At 37.7% G+C, this 21512-nt stretch overlaps 1 protein-coding gene across 1 annotated transcript in view; it reads right to left on the bottom strand.

Annotated features, from left to right (window-relative positions):
- Positions 1-20725, bottom strand: part of LOC126412713 (immediate early response 3-interacting protein 1) — a 33719-nt gene extending 12994 nt beyond the window's left edge. Inside the window, exons 1-2 of the mRNA XM_050082431.1 lie at positions 20403-20725; positions 4459-4560 (exon numbers count right to left, since the gene is read on the bottom strand). Of these exons, the coding sequence (XP_049938388.1) occupies positions 4459-4560; positions 20403-20493 (193 nt within the window). The 5' untranslated portion in view covers positions 20494-20725. The remainder of the gene's footprint in view (positions 1-4458; positions 4561-20402) is intronic.
- Positions 20726-21512: the final 787 nt, after the last annotated feature.

Genomic DNA, 21512 nt, shown 5'->3' with positions numbered 1-21512 from the left:
ATGTTCAAGGAGGAGAAAAAGAACAGCAACAGGATAGACATGCAGCATGGAAGGGAAAACATGCTGCAAAGGCCGGGGCCCGTAGTAGCCAAGCACGAACCTGCCGAAGAGCGGCAAGCCCCCTGGGGAGTAGACGAGAATCTGAAAGTGCTCATATCAAAGTGCTCATATCAAAGTGCTCATATCAAAGTGCTCATATCAAAGTGCTCATATCAAAGTGCTCATATCAAAGTGCTCATATCAAAGTGCTCATATCAAAGTGCTCATATCAAAGTGCTCATATCAAAGTGCTCATATCAAAGTGCTCATATCAAAGTGCTCATATCAAAGTGCTCATATCAAAGTGCTCATATCAAAGTGCTCATATCAAAGTGCTCATATCAAAGTGCTCATATCAAAGTGCTCATATCAAAGTGCTCATATCAAAGTGCTCATATCAAAGTGCTCATAAGTCAGAGGTCAAATTTATGGAAATCAACTTTGATCTTAATCATTTGCTTTTGCTTAACACCTACTGTATTTGTTTGGGTTGTGGTCTACAGCTGTATCTCCCTAATCAATAAAAATTGGACATGTTTTATTAGAATTAATCTAGTCTACCACCATCTAAAATATTTGTTTCCCTCGTGAAACACTACCATCAAATGGCAGAAGAGGGGGGGGGGGGGGGCAATTGCAGCATGGGGAAGGGAAACAAAAATGCTGCACTGATTGGTTCCACAAACCAGTCAAAGAGTTTGAGGCCGCTAGTGGGGAGGTGAGGTGACTTACGACTACACAAGATCACACTCCCTTTATCTCAAAGCATATCTCCCCTCCCCCTCCCTCTCCCTCCCCCCCCCTCTCCCTCCCCCCCCCTCTCTCTCCCCCCCCCCCCTCTCTCTCCCCCTCTCCCTTTCCCTCCTGATATTCACTCATCTTTAATTGTTTCTCCCCATTTCTTTAACACCATTTCTCCTACCCATTTCAATTTCTGCCAATTTCTTCTCAGCTCCAAAAAAAGTTAACTAAATGATATGATTTTGATGAACCAGAACAGGAAATGATGCCAGAGTGGATAAAGAGCAAAAAACGTTATATGGGGATATGGCTGAAAACGTGTTCCAAAGGAATTCTACTCACACAAAGGTGAAGTTAAAGAAACCTCGAGAGTGATCCTCCTATCAGCACCAGGCAGGTGGCCCACCAGCATTCTCCGCAACTGCCACAATCTGTATCACTTGCAATGCACGGAGACCTTATTACCTACGGGACCCCACAGTAACAGTTTTGTCACTGGTCCATTGTACACACCACCGCAGTGCTGGGATTTCTGTCATTCATCCTGTTCACAAGTTAGGCTACCTTTTTGAGGTGTGGTATCATCAATCTTCACAACACTAACCTTGGGGCTACAGAGGATCCCCATGGGATGGTGGCAGCAAACTATCAACAATGGTGTAGCCTCATAGTGTGGTTGGTGATTATTGGCAACCACCTCACAGATGAGACATATATGCACTTCCTGCAGGTAACACCATCTTTTCTGCTAGAAGACGCACCTTTGGTGGTATGGAGGGTAATGTGGCTACAACACAACTGTTCTCCACCTCATTGCCCTCTTGAGTGTGGAGCTAAAACTTTAGTACAGACAGAACATTCCCACTTCCCTTATGTGTACTCCTGTGTACTTTCAACAACTTCAATCTACACTGTCAAAAAGATGTGGATGTATCTCCCTTGGAATGCATTTCCAACCGTATATCCATATAATCATATTTGCTCCTTATCGTCTGAGCGATCATTTTCTGCATTTTGTACCCATTTAGCAAAGTCAACCTGTAATACTGAGAACATTACTTTCATCGACACTGTTTTTCCTTCATTTCACTTACTGTCATGAAAGACATACAGCTTACACATTTCATCATTTATTTTTACATTTAACTGAAGAGACAAAAACAGTAAGAAATAAATTTCAAAAGGAGATCTATGCAGTAATACGAAGTATACAAAAGAACTTTATGTTACATTACTTTCTTTAACTAACTGTATGATAATGCAAAATTGTCTGAACAGTTACGTTTAAAAAATGTTCGCCTCTAATGAAGGCAATATTTTGATAATGGAAATCATGTCCAAAACTAGTCTCCGCAAATAAAGGATCTTTCTTGCCACAACTTTGACATAATTACAAATAACAGCTTTAATGAAAGTATGTAATTCAGTTGTCCATATCTATTCTTGTTATTTTGTCTATCTGTTACCGATACTGCATAGAATAGTCTACTATCATTTTCATCATACCAGACATTTTTTAAACATAATTGTTGAAAAAATTTTGGATTATCACCATACAGTTAGTTAAAGAAAGTAATGTAATGTAAAGTCTTTTGTATACTTTGTATTATTGCATATGTCTTTCTGGTAAAATTTATAAGTAAAACATTTGATTGACTAATCCAGTATCGAAGACACAAAATGTTGTTTCTTATCTCAGTTAAATATAAAAGTAAGTGATAAAATCTGTGAGCTGGATGCCTTTCTTGACAGTAAGTGAAATGAAAGGAAAACAGTGTTAATGAAAGTAATGTTTTCAGTACTATACAACAAGTATATTGGCAAAGAGCCACAACTGGCAATACTGAGTCACATACACAAACTAATCTACAGTGCATTATCAAAGCTTCTTCCTGCATAATGCTGGAGGCTCATAAATACACGCTTTCAGAAATTAAAAGACATTAAGCACAAATTATTAAGCATAAATACGTAAGAGAATTTTTATTCGTAGCCTAAGTCATTTGATGATTTTTTTTTAATTGTACAAGCTCTTTTCAAATAGATTTTCTTAATTCACATAGAAATTTCTTGGTATTTCTAATTCTTTAATTTCATTTGGTAAATTACTGTATTCCATATTTCAACAAACAGAAGAGTTTTTAAGAAGTTTTTCTCTACTCAATACCATGAAGACACTAATGCTGTCTGTTTTATAACACATGAACAGCCTCTTTTAGTATACTTAAAGTACAACTGCTACAGAGACAGTTTCCCCAAAAGATAATTCCATTTTGCACTAGGAACTTAACAGACCTCACATTTGATAGTCTTGGTTGTTTTTGAATTTCTCATGTTAATACTGAGAGGCAAAAACTAATGAGTTATTTATTACACTGAAAGCAGATGTTATTACAGATCTTTTTATTCAATGGTGACATAAGTGGATAATTTTTTTAGGTTATGATCATCTCTCTCTCAAAATGTTTTTTCAGAATGCTTTTATCATATCAGCTCTTATGTTTTACAGCATCTGTGTATACTAAAACACAATAATAGACTAAGGACTAACCCTGTGATACATTGTATCCAGCTGTTGACATTACAGAGAAGAACATAGTAGGTTGATTAATATGGTAGTACTTTCTGGCTGTCATTTGAATTTAAAGAAAAGTTTGGAACTGCAATTCATCACCAACTTGAGAAAGTATTCTGAGCAAGTGCAATGAAATGAAATGAAACCAGGTGAGGTTTTGGTGAAAGGAATCTGATAAATGCAGAACAGACATGCAAGATACACAATGGTCAGCATATCCACCTTGGGTGACAACATAGACCATTTTTAAATGGTTGATTCAAGCTGATCATCACAGCCATAAGGCACAGATTGCACATGAACTGAATCTTTTCACTGGCAGTGTAGTGGATTTTGTGCACAAAATACTGTACTACCATATGCGGTCTTTATAGGTACTGCAGCAACTCTCTGATGACAATACACCAATACAATGGTGTTGTCTTTTTAGCACTTAATGTGTTATCATGCAGAAGGTGTTCCATTCTTGCACTGTATTGTCAAATGGGACAAAATGTGGGTACATTGTGTGACACCCGGAAAAACACATCAACGACATGGAGAGATCTCCATCCCCCATTAAGATCGAAACAAGTTTCAGCAAAGAAAGTTGTGGCCACAGTCTTTTGGGACACACATGGAGTGACTGTGAAAGCTACCAATTATTGTTCAGTACCAGAATGTTTGCATACGGCATTCAGAGTAAACAGGTATTGCTTTCCAAAATTTTAGTGCTGTTGCCTGACTGCATAAAGCCTCAGTTATGTGTGATTTAGATCAACATTTCTCACAAACCATACTGAACACCATCCACACAGCCCATATCTTACACCAAGTAATTCCTATGTATCTGGACTGTTAAAGAAGCACTAGGCCTGTTTCCACCGAAAGTACCAACGCCAAAATTCAAGAGGCTGCTGTTAAGTGGATCCTAGCCCTAGATCATCATTTATTTTATACCAGGTCCAACAGATAAATATAGCAGTGGAGTAAATGCTTAGTCAAACATAATGACTCTCATAGGACTTGTTACTTCATTTTTTGAATCACCCTCATATTATAAAAAAAAATTTTAATTATGATTATATCCAAAATATTACTGGAAAAAAACCACTTATATTTACCTCTCATTACAAGCCTCACAGAACGAATAAGGTTCAAAATCTGTGATTTTACTGTAGGTTGTTCACCAAACCCCTGGACATTTTGATTCACACTCCAGCCAACTGAAAGTAATTTACAATCTTATTAACAGACACACCATCACAAGTAATTTGGAAATGTGACAGTAAAAAGCTATTAACTAGCACATGTGCTACACACACACACACACACACACACACACACACACACACACACACACACACACACCTAAACAACACTAACAATAAAACACATCCTGCTCAGTATTTAATTATATTTTAGTCTTTGATCACTTGCCTGTAACCTTCCCACCATCGACACTGTCAACTCCCAGTTTGACAAAAATGGCTTGATTGTCATCATTATCCATAATGATGTTTTGACCTCAACATATCGTCACTTGCAAGCTGTCCCCTTCAAATGGCTCTGAGCACTATGGGACTTATAATCTGTGGTCATCAGTTCCCTAGAACTTAGAACTACTTAAACCTAACTAACCTAAGGACATCACACACATCCATGCCCGAGGCAGGATTCGAACCTGCGACCGTAGCAGTCCCCCAGTTCCAGACTGAGCGCCTAGAACTGCTAGATCACCGCGGCCAGCTGTCCCCTTCATTTCAGTGTTTGTTTCAGTAACAACTCAAATCTTAATATGTGCCCAACCCTTTTCTCTTTCTAATTCAATATGTTCTTCAGTAAATATTTTTTTCTTGTTGACTATTTTCAAAACTATTTCACTCCTTACTTCATCAATCCACCTACACTGTACCACCACATTTCAAGCGTTTCTAATAATCTCTTTTCTGTTCCCTGCACTGCCCTTGTTTCACACCCATACAGAGTTGTGCTAAATACAGCTTTTTTCTTTTTCTTAGTCTATAGGTTTATAATTTTGGACATTACTGGCTGTTTCTTTTAGCAGAAAGCCCTTTTGTCTTGGGCAATTTATGCTACTATGTCTTTCTTGTGTTTTCCTTCTTTATTTATTTTACTTCAGACAGGGCACAATTTATCCTCCTCTTCAGGAATCCATATTTAAAGTTTAGTTTCCAAACATGTCTGCCTACTTCACACATCAATACTTAAGTTTTCTTTTTGTTCTCGTACATTTTATGGTCAGCGAACTATACCATCATTTCATTTCCTTGAGGACTTTCTATTTCTAACTGCAACATGATAGCATTTTCATTTTGTCAGTGGCAGCCAGAACTCTCCCCACTCAGATGCCATTTTCGTTTAGCTTCTTCCAATTTCTACGTTGTTACCTTTACACTTTGACATCACAAGATGTATTATCAGTTATCTGAAAAGCTGACTGACCTTTTTACGTACCTTTACATTCAGGCTACAACAAATCTTTTTGTCACACATAATGATACTGTAGCCGGATTTTGAAAGACGCCAAGTGGTGCATATAGGGTGAAACAATTTACAATAATTTCAAAGTTCCTTACAGTATTTTGAATGCCCTGTTCGAGAACCTATCTCATTGTTCCAACTTCCTGCATTCACCATTGAGTAGTGAACCGTATGCCAATTAAAATTATGATTCTCTAGTATTAAGTGCCCCAAGATCTGATGTCAACAATGCAAAAGCTAAAAAGTTTTTACTGCTTCCTATACTGCCAAATATCAAAGTGCACGTCTACACTGACGATATCTGTTGCACAGATCCAACAATACTTTGAGTACAGATCAACTAAAGACTAACAGAATTAGCAACATTCACATAGTGTGTCCAAATAACTTGAGAATGTTGGAGATAAAAGCAAACTAAAGTCAAACCATAAACATAAACGGCTCAAAAAAAAGTTTGTAACTAATAACTTTGATAGGTAGCCCTTTCTAAAAAGTAAAAACATTTTGAATAGAATCTATTACCATTTTGGAAATACGGAAGCGTCCGATCCCACCCGTCTGCTTTGACCCATGACGTCACAAATATGGCGGAAACAAAAACAAACACACACACTTTCCACAAGAAGCCTAATGGCACTAACGGGACAAGCGCGGGAAATGGGGTGTTTTGGGTGGGGGCAAACTAAATACAAACAAATTTAGACGCCTTGCGTAGCTACAACGTGTAAGTGAAGACAGCCATGCATGAATACCCACCCACCTCCCCAGGGGTCGTAACCCCTGCAACCCATAGAAGATAAAGATGCTTCAGTAGCTGATTAGTGTTTTTTGTCTTTTTAAAAAAAATCTCACGAGATAGAACGAACAGATCAGAAAAGTAAATAAAATAAGATAAAACAGAATTGGAGACAGCCACACTTAAACCAAACTTCGCACCGTCATGACGTCACACACAACACCCTTACGTCACGGGTCAAAGCCGACGCGTTGGATCGGACGCTTCTGTTGACCCACCATTTTTGTAGAAGGATGTAGAGGAGAACATGTTCCAACATGTTTCAGTCATGCAGTTCCATCAGCTCAGCAAGGAGGTGGGTCAATTACATTTTGGGACAGTATCATATGGATGTAAGATACTTTTCAAGTAATTTGAAGACCGTGTCATACTGGGATAGCACCCTAGTAGTGTTTTAAATATTGACAGTAACACTTACGTCTTTCCCATCTGATTGGCACCAGGTAAATATTCATAAATTTACATTTATATGTATTTATATTAATTTTACTCCAAAATATTCATCCAATTTTGTTTTCTGTTTCACGTGAAATATAAGAGAGTGTGATGAAGTGGCTTTGCACTTTTATACTGAGGTGGAGTTTCACAAGGCCAATCATTACAACGTACTGGTGGCAAAAACAACTGCAGGATGATGGAATCCATACTGACGACCGGCACCCTGCGCTCCATTTTAACAACAACAACAACAACAACAACCAACAATAATAACAATAATAAACATTGTCACTGAGCTCTGTAATTAATATAATGTAAATTTTTTGCTATCATTAAGAGATGGCTGAAGATGGATGTAGTCCTTTAAGGCTCATAACATTTTTATTATATACACTCAAGAGAGGAATCAGTGTATGAATCATTCACTAAACTATAATGCAACAACAACTAAAAACACAAATATAGGGGAATTCAGTGCTTTATTTTAGGAGCCTCACATAATTTATAGTCAGTTGAACTTTAGAGTATGTGAAATGATATGCTTGTAGAGAAGGAATGAGATTGACCAAAGTTGCTACACCTTGGAGCAGGTGCCAATACGTGGCTTTGTCAGTGCCTTAACATATGGCATTCTGTCTGGAGGAGTTCCTGATCTGAGAAGTATAGGCTGGCCATCCAAAGAGATTGTATTAACACATATTTCCTATTGTTAGATTTGTGTGCAGCCAGCTTGGTAAGTATGTTTTTATGCTTTCATTTTTTGTTGTAGTATGTATGGCAAGTGTTTTTATGCGCATTATTGTGTTTTTTAATATCTAAATTGGTGTAAATACAGTTTTTATGATTTTTTATTTTGTTTGTTTGTATCTGTGTTGGCTTGTGATTGGTAGGTACTGTCAAATTTGTCTTACCCACAGAGGTGAGCCAGTGGTATCACAAGCTTTGTTTTAGCTATAAGGGTCAAGTAGTGTTGGATACTGGACTTACCAAGATGGATGTAGTTTTGCAATCTCACTGATTTTGTTTGAGCTACGTAGGTCATGTGGAATTTCTGATACCAAGTTTTGGAGCACTTATGGGTTTGTGGTATCGTGGACTTAATTTAAGATAAATCAATCAAGTGAAGTTTCTGGTACCCAGGTTTGAGCCTTGCGCGAGTTCATGAACTTTGTCCTTTGAGTTATAAAAGTTAAGGGAAACACTGCTGATTGCTGATACTCTGTGCCCCCCCCCCCTCCCCCCGACTTGACTGCTGAGGATTCTGTGGCCTTAATTTTTGCATTAGTAATTGTTTTGGTATGTTATGACTTCATTATTAGGACTGTCATATATTTGATATTCCCTGCCACAAAACCATCAATACCCACAGTTGTCCCATTAGTTTCATTGCACTTCTGCAACTGAATATTTCTTGTATTACTTGTGTGTCTGTCATGTGCAATGAAAGACGTTATGGTTGTCATATTTATTCGCTAGGAATAGTGATGTCTGCCATCTTGGATGATGGCACAAGTCAAAGTTGATGCGTAAAATTGCAATCTTCGGTGTTGCCCATGCTCAGTTATTTATGAATAATGTATTCAAAAAGCGTATCTGTAATATGTTGGAACACAGCGTTACTTGTCTGCTTTTAGAAATTAGTCCACTGCTTCAACTAAGAAAACCTTCAATTGCTATTGGTTACCCAACTCGAGCTGGCTACAATTTAATTAAAAAAGAATCACACCAGACATTTCGACTTTATGTATAAAACATATTCCGCGGTTATTCTGCTAATTGGATACATAGATTTGTACACTTCTGGTTCTTTTAGGTTAAAAAACAGTGGTTTGTTTGTAAAGTTGGTATGCAAGTTAGTTTACATATTCTGCCCCTTTCCTCCTCCCTAGCTGGGGCTGACATCAAAAGACTTCAATTCGCATTTGCAATTTGTAGTTTTTGCCTTTCTGCAGTGTTTCTTGCACTGCATTATTTACTCTTCATTTTTACAGTTTCTCATTCCGCACAGTAACAGTGTTTATGTCTGTTCGTTTCTTTTCATTCATGCTGGTCTGATTATAGGACAGAACCTGGGAGGAGATGGTAGTGGTAAATGAACCCTGTGATTATATGTGTGTATTTCTTGTTATATTAAATGGTCAGTCAGTTTAAAGAGTGTGTGCTTTGCCAAGTTGGTCTGATCATATATGAGTTGTTTCTTTTCTGTTGTGGTTTTTTGGATGTGGTAGTTTTCTTGTAAGGTGAAGAGGTGTTTTTTGTTGTTTATCCTAACGATTTTCATGTCTGTGTCTCTGGTTGTAATTTTATGCTGGTGTTGGTGTAAGTGCTCAGCAAAAGCTGAATGATTTGTCCTATACTTCCATGCCCTCACATGTTCTTTGTATCTGGTGTGAAATGTCCTCCTGGTTTGACCTATGTACACTACTGGCCATTAAAATTGCTACACCACGAAGATGATGTGCTACAGACGCAAAATTTAACCAACAGGAAGACAATGCTGTGATATGCAAATGATTAGCTTTTCAGAGCATTCTCACAAGGTTGGCGCCAGTGGCGACACCTACAACGTGCTGACAGGAAAGTTTCCAACCGATTTCTCATACACAAACAGCAGTTGACTGGTGTTGCCTGGTGAAACATCGTCGTGATGCCTCGTGTAAGGAGGAGAAATGCGTACCATCATGTTTCCGAGTTTGATAAAGGTCAGATTGTAGCCTATCGCGACTGCAGTTTATTGTATCGCGACATTGCTGCTCACATTGGTCGAGATCCAATGACTGTTAGCAGAATATGGAATCGGTGGGTTCAGGAGGGTAATATGGAACACCATGTTGGATCCCAACGGCCTTGTTCACTACCAGTCGAGATGACAGGCATCTTATCTGTAATGGATCATGCAGCCACGTCTCGATTCCTGAGTCAACAGATGGGGATGTTTGCAAGACAACAACCATCTACACGAACAGTTTGACGACATTTGAAGCAGCATGGGCTATCAGCTCGGAGACCATGGCTGCGGTTACCCTTGACGCTGCGTCACAGACAGGAGCGCATGTAATGGTGTACTCAACGACAAACCTGGGTGCACAAATGGCAAAATGTTATTTTTTCGGATGAATCTAGGTTCTGTTTACAGCATCATGATGGTCGCATCCGTGTTTGACAACATCGCGGTGAACGCACATTGGAAGCGTGTATTCGTCATCACCATACTGGCGTATCACCTGACGTGATGGTATGGGGTGCCATTGGTTACACGTCTCTGTCACCTCTTGTTCGCATTGACGGCACTTTGAACAGTGGATGTTACATTTCAGATGTGTTACGAGCCATGGCTCTACCCTTCATTCGATCCCTGCAAAACCCTACATTTCAGCAGGCTAATGCATGACCGCATGTTGCAGGTCCTTTACCGGCCTTTCTGAACACAGAAAATATTCAACTGCTGCCCTGGCCAGCACATTCTCCAGATCTCTCACCAACTGGAAGCGTCTGGTCAATGGTGGCCGAGCAACTTGCTCGTCACAATACGCCAGTCACTACTCTTGATGAACTGTAGTATCGTGTTGAAGCTGCATGGGCAGCTGTACCTATACACGCCATCCAAGCTCCGTATGACTCAATGCCCAGGCGTATCAAGGCCGTTATGACGGGCAGAGGTGGTTGTTCTTGGTACTGATTTCTAAGGATCTATGCACCCAAACTGCGTGAAAATGCAATCACATGTCAGTTCTATTATAATATATTTGTCCAATGCATACCCATTTATCATCTGCATTTCTTCTTGGTGTAGCAATTTTAATGGCCGGTAGTGTATATTCCATCACATGTACTGCATTGCAGTTGGTATGTTCCTGATTTCTGGTATACATCAGTCTGTCCTATTGGTTTTGGGAAATATTTCTGAATTGAACTGTTGATTTGGTGGGCCATTTTTATGCCTTGTTGTTTGAAAATACTGGATATTCTGTATGTGTATTTGTGGTTGTATGTCATTGCATACAATCTTTTACTTTCTGTTTCTTTTACACTGTGTTGTTCCTATTCTTGTATTTTAGTATTTGTTTGTAGGTGATTTCGCCCCTGTGTTGATGACAGCTGGGTGTTTGTTCTTTTCTGTTTCTTGATTTTCTTGTTCAACTTTGTTAATAAGTTCTCTTTGTATCCATTGTTTGTGGCTATTTGTATTATGGTATTCATTTTTTTTTGTAACTGTCTGTATCTAATGGTACTGTGATTAGTGTGTGGAGCATGTATCTAAGTGCTGCCTGCTTTTGGGAACTGGGGTGTTGTGATGTCTCATGTATAGCTGTGTCTATATGATCAGTTTTTGGTATATGTCAAATGAGTGTTGGTGGTTTTGAAACTTTTTGGTGATGTCCAAGAAGCTAAACTGTCTACTCACTCTTTCTCTATTGTAAAATTTATCTTATGAACAGAATTTATGTCTGTGTGTAACTCTTAAATTTTATTGCTTCCTTCATCCATCAGGCACAAGATGGTATAGGAACTAGGCCTAAGCACAATGAGAAACTCAGACAGGAGAGTACTGCAAATGTTAGAATAAGGAAAGGTTCTCATAAAAGTATAATTAAAAATAATGTAAGTATATTTCATCAAAATATTGGGAGTTTAAAGAATAAAGTAGATGAGCTTCTGGTTTGTTTAGAAGATTTAGAAGCTGAGAATGAAATAGATATACTATGCCTGTCTGAGCATCACATTGTTACTGATATGGATAAGGTAAATGTAAGTGGTTATAAGCTCTCTGCACATGTAATGAGAGAAAATATGGAGAAAGGAGGAGTTGCCATATATGTCAAAAGTTATCATTGTGCAAAAAGTATAGAAACAAAAAAGTTTTGTGTAGAGAAACATATAGAAGCATGTGCCTGTGAGCTTAAATTAAATAAAGGCACATTTATAATTGTAACTGTATATAGGTCCCCATCAGGAAATTTTCATCTATTTCTGAAAAATTTGGTCTCCTTGTTGTGCTATCTGTCAGACAGGGGGAAGCAAATTATTATTTGTGGGGACTTCAATGTAGATTCTCTGAAAGAGGGTAATAGGAAAAATGACCTTGAAGTATTACTCGGTTCTTTCAATTTGACACCCGTTATTGATTTTCCTACTCGGGTGGTAAAGGATAGCAGCTCACTGATAGATAACTTCTTTATAGACCAAGATAAGTTTAACCAGATAAATGCTCAGCCTGTTGAGAATGGTCTTTCTGATCATGGTGCACAGCTAGTTACAATATATGACATAGCTACATTCAGCAATACTAAACAGTCCTCGAGGCAAAGTAGTACGTTCAGTCAATGATTTAACAATTGCAAATTTCAGGGAAAGCCTACAGCAGTTAGACTGGGATGAGATGTACCGTGAACCTGATGCCAATTTAAAATATAATTTATTTCATGACATTTTTGTAAATGCATTTGAAAACTGCTTCCCCAAGAAAATTGTTAAATATACTCGTAAGAAACCTTGTAACAAACCATGGCTTACTAAGGGTATAAAAATATCTTGTAACCGGAAAAGGGAAATGTATCTGACAGCAAGAAAGAGTAGTGACCCAGAAACTATCAAAAATTATAAAAACTACTGTGTTATATTAAGAAAAGTTATTAAAAAATCCAGGAGTATGTGTATCATGTCTGAAATCAGCAACTCTGATAATAAAATTAAAACAATTTGGAATATTATTAAAAGAGAAACAGGTCAACCAAGAGCAGAGGAAGACAGTATTACCATCAAATTGAATGAAAACTTTACGAACAAAGTCAGAAGTTGAAAATATTTTTAATAATCATTTTCTAAATGTTGTGGATATAGTAGGATTAGGTAGGTAGGTAGGTTAGAAAATTTAAAAAGGGAAATGGATAGGTTGAAGTTAGATATAGTGGGAATTAGTGAAGTTCGGTGGCAGGAGGAACAAGACTTCTGGTCAGGTGACTACAGGGTTATAAACACAAAATCAAATAGGGGTAATGCAGGAGTAGGTTTAATAATAAATAGGAAAATATGAATGCGGGTAAGCTACTACAAACAGCATAGTGAACGCATTATTGTGGCCAAGATAGACACGAAGCTCACACCTACTACAGTAGTACAAGTTTATATGCCAACTAGCTCTGCAGATGACGAAGAAATTGAAGAAATGTATGATGAAATAAAAGAAATTATTCAGATTGTGAAGGGAGGCGAAAATTTAATAGTCATGGGTGACTGGAATTCGAGTGTAGGAAAAGGGAGAGAAGGAAACATAGTAGGTGAATACGGATTGGGGGACAGAAATGAAAGAGGAAGCCGCCTGGTAGAATTTTGCACAGAGCACAACATAATCATAACTAACACTTGGTTTAAGAATCATGAAAGAAGGTTGTATACATGGAAGAACCCTGGAGATACTAAAAGGTATCAGATAGATTATATAATGGTAAGACAGAGATTTAGAAACCAGGTTTTAAATTGTAAGACATTTCCAGGGGCAGATGTGGACTCTGACCACAATCTATTGGTTATGACCTGTAGATTAAAACTAAAAAAACTGCAAAAAGGTAGGAATTTAAGGATATGGGACCTGGATACACTAAAAGAACCAGAGGTTGTACAGAGATTCAGGGAGAGCATAAGGGAGCAATTGACAGGAATGGGGGAAATAAATACAGTAGAAGAAGAATGGGTAGCTTTGAGGGATGAAGTAGTGAAGGCAGCAGAGGATCAAGTAGGTGAAAAGACGAGGGCTAGTAGAAATCCTTGGGTAACAGAAGAAATATTGAATTTAATTGATGAAAGGAGAAAATATAAAAATGCAGTAAGTGAAACAGGCAAAAAGGAATACAAACGTCTCAAAAATGAGATCGACAGGAAGTGCAAAATGGCTAAGCAGGGATGGCTAGAGGACAAACGTAAGGATGTAGAGGCCTATCTCACTAGGGGTAAGATAGATACCGCCTACAGGAAAATTAAAGAGACCTTTGGAGATAAGAGAACAACTTGTGTGAATATCAAGAGCTCAGATGGAAACCCAGTTCTAAGCAAAGAAGGGAAAGCAGAAAGGTGGAAGGAGTATATAGAGGGTCTATACAAGGGCGATGTACTTGAGGACAATATTATGGAAATGGAAGAGGATGTAGATGAAGATGAAATGGGAGATACGATACTGCGTGAAGAGTTTGACAGAGCACTGAACGACCTGAGTCGAAACAAGGCCCCCGGAGTAGACAATATTCCATTGGAACTACTGACGGCCGTGGGAGAGCCAGTCCTGACAAAACTCTACCATCTGGTGAGCAAGATGTATGAAACAGGCGAAATACCCTCAGACTTCAAGAAGAATATAATAATTCCAATCCCAAAGAAAGCAGGTGTTGACAGATGTGAAAATTACCGAACTATCAGCTTAATAAGTCACAGCTGCAAAATACTAACACGAATTCTTTACAAACGAATGGAAAAACTAGTAGAAGCCAACCTCGGGGAAGATCAGTTTGGATTCCGTAGAAACACTGGAACACGTGAGGCAATACTGACCTTACGACTTATCTTAGAAGAAAGATTAAGGAAAGGAAAACCTACGTTTCTAGCATTTGTAGACTTAGAGAAAGCTTTTGACAATGTTGACTGGAATAATCTCTTTCACATTCTAAAGGTGGCAGGGGTAAAATACAGGGAGCGAAAGGCTATTTACAATTTGTACAGAAACCAGATGGCAGTTATAAGAGTCGAGGGACATAAAAGGGAAGCAGTGGTTGGGAAGGGAGTAAGACAGGGTTGTAGCCTCTCCCCGATGTTGTTCAATCTGTATACTGAGCAAGCAGTAAAGGAAACAAAAGAAAAATTCGGGGTAGGTATTAAAATTCACGGAGAAGAAATAAAAACTTTGAGGTTCGCCGATGACATTGTAATTCTGTCAGAGACAGCAAAGGACTTGGAAGAGCAGTTGAATGGAATGGACAGTGTCTTGAAAGGAGGATATAAGATGAACATCAACAAAAGCAAAACAAGGATAATGGAATGTAGTCTAATTAAGTCGGGTGATGCTGAGGGAATTAGATTAGGAAATGAGGCACTTAAAGTAATAAAGGAGTTTTGCTATTTGGGGAGCAAAATAACTGATGATGGTCGAAGTAGAGAGGATATAAAATGTAGGCTGGCAATGGGAAGGAAGGCGTTTCTGAAGAAGAGAAATTTGTTAACATCCAGTATTGATTTAAGTGTCAGGAAGTCATTTCTGAAAGTATTCGTATGGAGTGTAGCCATGTATGGAAGTGAAACATGGACGATAAATAGTTTGGACAAGAAGAGAATAGAAGCTTTCGAAATGTGGTGCTACAGAAGAATGCTGAAGATTAGATGGGTAGATCACATAACTAATGAGGAAGTATTGAATAGGATTGGGGAGAGGAGAAGTTTGTGGCACAACTTGACCAGAAGAAGGGACCGGTTGGTAGGATATGTTCTGAGGCATCAAGGGATCACCAATTTAGTATTGGAGGGCAGCGTGGAGGGTAAAAATCGTAGAGGGAGACCAAGAGATGAATACACTAAGCAGATTCAGAAGGATGTAGGTTGCAGTAGGTACTGGGAGATGAAAAAGCTTGCACAGGATAGGGTAGCATGGAGAGCTGCATCAAACCAGTCTCAGGACTGAAGACCACAACAACATAGTAGGATCCAGGTGTTCATTAGAAGATGCTAGGCTGTTAATGGAAGAGGCCATACCTATGCAATTTGATACAATTGAAATCTCACCCACTTCTCCCTCTGAAATTAGGAAAATAATAAACTTGCTTAAAAGCAAAAACTCACATGGAATTGATGGCATTTCCAGCAAAATACTAAAAGCTTGTTCTCAACAGATAAGTAAGATTCTCAGCCACCTGTGTAATAGCTCTCTGGAACAGGGCACTTTCCCTGATAGACTGAAATATGCTATTGTTATACCTTTGCATAAAAAGGGGGATAGATCTGATGTCAACAATTACCGTCCAATCTCCCTTCTAACAGTTTTATCCAAAATTTTTGAGAAAGTAATGTATTCAAGAGTAGCTTCACATATCTGTAAAAATGAAGTACTAACAAAATGTCAGTTTGGTTTCCAGAAAGGTTTTTCAACAGAAAATGCCATATATGCTTTCACCAGTCAAATTTTGATTGATCTGAATAACCGAACACCACCCATTGGGATTTTTTGTGATCTCTCAAAGGCTTTTGATTGTGTAAATCATGAAATTCCGCTAGACAAGCTCAAGTATTGTGGCATGAGTGGGACAGTGCACAAATGGTTTAATTCGTACCTAACTGGAAGAGTGCAGAAAGTTGAAATAAGTAGTTCTCGTAACATGCAAAGATCAGCACATTCCTCAAACTGGGGAACTATCAAGAATGGGGTTCCACAAGGGTCAGTCTTGGGTCCTTTGTTGTTATTATATATTAATGACTTGCCATTCTATATTCATGAAGAGGCAAAGTTAGTTCTCTTCGCTGATGATACAAGTATAGTAATCACACCTGAGAAACAAGAATTAACTGATGAAATTGTCAATACTGTCTTTCAGAAAATTACTAAGTGGTTCCTTGTAAACGGACTCTCACTGAATTTTGATAAGACACAGTACATACAGTTCCGTACAGTGAATGGTATGACGCCATTAATAAATATAGACCTTAATCAGAAGCATATAGCTAAGGTAGAATATTCCAAATTTTTAGGTATGTCCATTGATGAGAGATTAAATTGGAAGAAACACATTGATGATCTGCTGAAACGTTTGAGTTCAGCTACTTATGCAATAAGGGTCATTGCAAATTTTGGTGATAAACATCTTAGTAAATTAGCTTACTACGCCTATTTTCACTCATTGCTTTCATATGGCATCATATTTTGGGGTAATTCATCACTGAGGAATAAAGTATTTATTGCACAAAAGCGTGTAATCAGAATAATAGCTGGAGTCGACCCAAGATCATCCTGCAGACATTTATTTAAGGATCTAGGGATATTCACAGTAGCTTCTCAGTATATATACTCTCTTATGAAATTTGTTATTAACAACCAAACCCAATTCAAAAGTAATAGCAGTGTGCATAACTACAATACTAGGAGAAAGGACGATATTCACTATTCAAGATTAAATCTAACTTTGGCACAGAAAGGGGTGAATTATACTGGCACTAAAGTCTTTGGTCACTTACCAAATAGTATCAAAAGTCTGACAGATAACCAACAAGTATTTAAGAAGAAATTAAAAGAATTTCTGAATGACAACTACTTCTACTCCATAGAGGAATTTTTAGATATAAATTAAGAAAAAAAAGAAAAAACAAAAATATTAAAAAAAAATAAAAAAAATAAAAATAAAAAATAAAGAAAAACAAAAAAACAAAAAATAAAGTTGTTATATTAACTTAAGTATGTTGTTAAATTAACCTAATTATGTCATGTATTGGAAAATTCGACTCGTTCCACATCATTACGAAATATTGTATTCATGATCCATGGAACTAGTATTAATCTAATCTAATCCAGTATAGGATATTTGGCACTATTTTATTAAATCTAATCTGTTCTACATGGTTCATAAATAGGTTTGCTATGGTTCCAGACACTGGAGATCCAATTGGTAATCCTTCACTTTGTAAATAGAATTCATTATTGAACTGAAAATAGTTCTGCTCTGTTATTAGCCCAAGAAGCCTGACTTTCTTTGATGCATTCATGTGGAAGTGTACTGTGTGTCTTAAGATTTTGTTCCAAGATGTTTATTGTTTCAGTTATTGATATAGTGGCATACATATTCTCTACATCAAATAACAGGATAGTGGCTGTGTATGGAACTTTTATGTTTTTTTTATGTACTGAATCAATTCTGTGTTTCTTATTCTGTCCACTTGTAAATTGTAGTTTTCTGACAAGGTTTTCAACATGTCTCTTGCAAGTTGGTAAGTGGGTGTGTTTCTATAATATGTTATAGTTCTGACGGGGAGATCTTTCTTGTGTGGCTTTGGTTGGCATCAGAGGGAAGGTGCACTGAGATTTGTTTGTAGCAATTTCCTTTTTTCATTGTTTTCTATTTTATGTTCAATGTCTTCCAGAGTGTTTCTCAACTTAGTTTGGAATTGGAAAGTTGGATCTGATTTTAGTTCCATAATTTTATTTTTTGAGGTGAGCTCTTGTGTCTCACTAATGTATTGCTCTTTATCTACGAGAACCACTGTGTTTCCTTTATCTGCTCTTGTGATGATGGTGAGGTGTTCCTGTAGTTTCTTTCTAAGTTTTGTTAGTATTATGGAATCTGTATTGTTTTGGTTTCCTGTGTTTCCTTTCATCTGAGTTGTTATGTTTTTGATATTATTACTGACAAGCTCTTACGTCAGACCAATGTTTAACATCACTTGTTTCGTTTCCATTTTCCTGTGTGAAATGCTTTCTGATTCAACTGTGAGGTTTTCTCTGTAGTTTTGACTATTTGTATGGTGGCATTAAGTTTCAGACCTTTTTTGAGCAGTTTTATTTCTTCTGTATGCAGAACAGTGTCAGTGAGGTTGACCAGTCTTGGACAGAAGTGATGTTTTCCGTTAGACAATACATGAATAGAAACAACAAAGTGTGAAAGAAACAGGAAGTAAACGATTGTACACAATGATATACAACCACAAATACACACTCAGAATATCCAATATTTTCAAAAAAACAAGGCATAAAAATAGTCCACCAAACCAACAGTTCAGATCAGAAACACTTCCCAAAAACAATGGACAAACTGATCTATATCAGAAATCAGGAATATACCAACTGAAATGCAATACATATGATGGAAGATACATAGGTCAAACCAGGAGGAAATTTTATACCAGATACAAAGAACATGTGAGAGCATGGAAGTATAGGACAAATTGTTCAACTTTTGCTGAGCACTTGCACCAACACAAACACAAAATTGCAACCAGAGACTCAGACATGAAAATAACAAGGATAAACAACAAAAAACACTCCTCACCTTACAAGAAAACTATACGACATCCAAAAAACCATAACAGAAAAGAAACAACTCACAAATGAACAGACCAACTTGGCAAACCACACACTGACTGACCATTTAATATAACATTAAATACACACACATAACCACAGGCTTCATTTACCACTACCATCTCCTCCCAGATTCTGTCCTATAAACACTATCCAGGACAATCCTCAATTACCCTCCCCCTCTCAAAAAAAAAAAAAAAAAAAAAAAAAAAAAAAAAAAAAAAAAAAAAAAAAAAAAACGGTCACACACACACAAACAACTTTTGGGGTGTATTTTGACATTTCGGTTATTACTTGGCAAAATCAATGAAAATGAATGAAAAAGAACCTAACAGCGGTAACAGACTGATCTTTAGCTTAGCCCAAGGCCTAGGTTAAGTTGCTAGGTAACAGCATGGTTGTGAGTTTACATATACAAACTGAAAAATGGAAGGGGAGGGGAAGTGTAGCACTATGCATCTCTTGCATTTCGAAGAATCAGGTTCATGGCTAGTAATAAATGTAGTGACAAAATGCTAGCTCTCATTTTCATCAAGCACAGGAGAAAAATACAGCTCAAAAGGTACTGGAGAATAGAAGACAGAGGAACAACAAAAGGGAGGGAAAAAATAAAAGAGCTGTCACTAAGCAGCTCATCATATCTGACAACAGCATGACAGAACAGCTTGAAGTACAATAAATTTTACCATTCAAAAATTTAGACTCGGCACAATAAGACAATACTCTCATAGCTTCGGTGTAGGAGAGACTATGAAGTATTAAAACTATTATTATGCTTTATGTTAACACTCGTGGTAATATTTCATATCAATTTTATGTGCCTATTATAAGTACGACATATTGAGATGAGAATTACACAGCCAAAAAGTTACAATTTTCAAGACGACATAGACTATACAAAAAGAGTGAAATGAATAGCAATACTGAAAATATTTCTCTCATAGTAACAAGACAGAGTGGAGAGCAGTAGAGAAAATTTTGGGTTAGGAAAAAGCACTGGAAGAATTTTTTTAACTTCCTTTTTACCTCATGAAGTAATGCCAAAATAGAGAAGAAATGCATCACAAATGTACTGTGCCACATTTTCTCTTCAGTTGACTAAATTATAGGTTATGTGAAGTTAAGTTCATCCATCATATGACCGCGACTTGGGTTAGTTATTTGGATATTTCCCTTTTTTTCTAGTTCTGGTTACAAGTAACAAATCATAACATAACTTTCATGCTACGTATAACGTCAGTTTCCACCACCTTTCATAATGTCCAAGCACTAAAAACCATACTCACTCTTTGCCAAAAATCTCTCTTCGTGCAAGATACATACGGCGTTTAAGCAGAGTAGTGAGGCTTCAAACAAGTTCCACAATGTAAACGCCATCTCTATGTTAAACAATCGTCAACAGCACACTCCAGTCTCTGCCCTGCAATGTGCAAATTCTGTGATAACAACTGTCTCCCTTACGGCGAATACAGTTGCTTTTATGGAAACGCTTATCTCGTATACTTTCAACAGCCCGCTGATTCTGTCAAACCAAATTATCAAGAAACAAGATGTAATTACTGCGCGTGTACTTTTGTAATCGACACTGGCGCGACCTATCGAACAGCTGAGCAGTCCGAGCTGCAGGCAAAAGTTGTTTAGCGGTAGGGTTTTGCCCATTTGGCGCGAAACAGAAGCTGCGACCTGCGCTTAAATAGTGACTGACAGTTTGTATGGGGCTTCTATTTGTTGTATTGTTCGCCTGGGTGATACAGCTGAGTCTATCAGGATGTCATCGAAGGAACTTGAGAATAAAGGAAAGCGAAAAATGTTGGACATTGAGACAGGAAACGCCGAAAAACGAACACGATTTCAAGTGAATCCTGTTGATAGCGTTACATTAGCGCATTATGTTAGAGGTAACCGATATCGTGGAACAGACTCGCTACGTGAAAATGGTTCAGATTCTCTTACGACAGACACTAACCTGTCCGTTTCTCCAGATAATAGTTCGTCGCCTTCTTCTGATGTATCTGGAAATGATTCGAACCCCGGAAAAAGTTTCCGTCATTTTACAAGAGAAGTTCTTCCAAGACTCGAAAATTATCGAAATGTGATGTCAATACACGCAGCCTCCAGACCGACTCTTGACGAGTTGCACAATGCTACCGTTCAGGGAGAGGGCAAGGTAGGAATACTTGTTTCGGTTATTTAAGGTTTTTTCGTAAGCCCTTAGTTTTATTGATGTGACCATGTTTTACTAATTGTCTACTGAACGAGCTGCTTTTTTGCTGTAATATATCGTTTGGCGGCGCTAAAACCGCCGCGTTTATTTACGCGTCCAGGGTTTCTCTCACAATGATAGTTTTAACTGTTTCTTTACATCTCTCCACGCTCCCGCTGCACGTACTATGGAT

Source organism: Schistocerca serialis, chromosome 7, assembly GCF_023864345.2.
Source record: "Schistocerca serialis cubense isolate TAMUIC-IGC-003099 chromosome 7, iqSchSeri2.2, whole genome shotgun sequence".
Taxonomy (NCBI): Eukaryota; Metazoa; Arthropoda; class Insecta; order Orthoptera; family Acrididae; genus Schistocerca; species Schistocerca serialis.
Note: the sequence above shows the minus strand (reverse complement) of the source record. Positions and strands in the feature narration are given on the sequence as shown.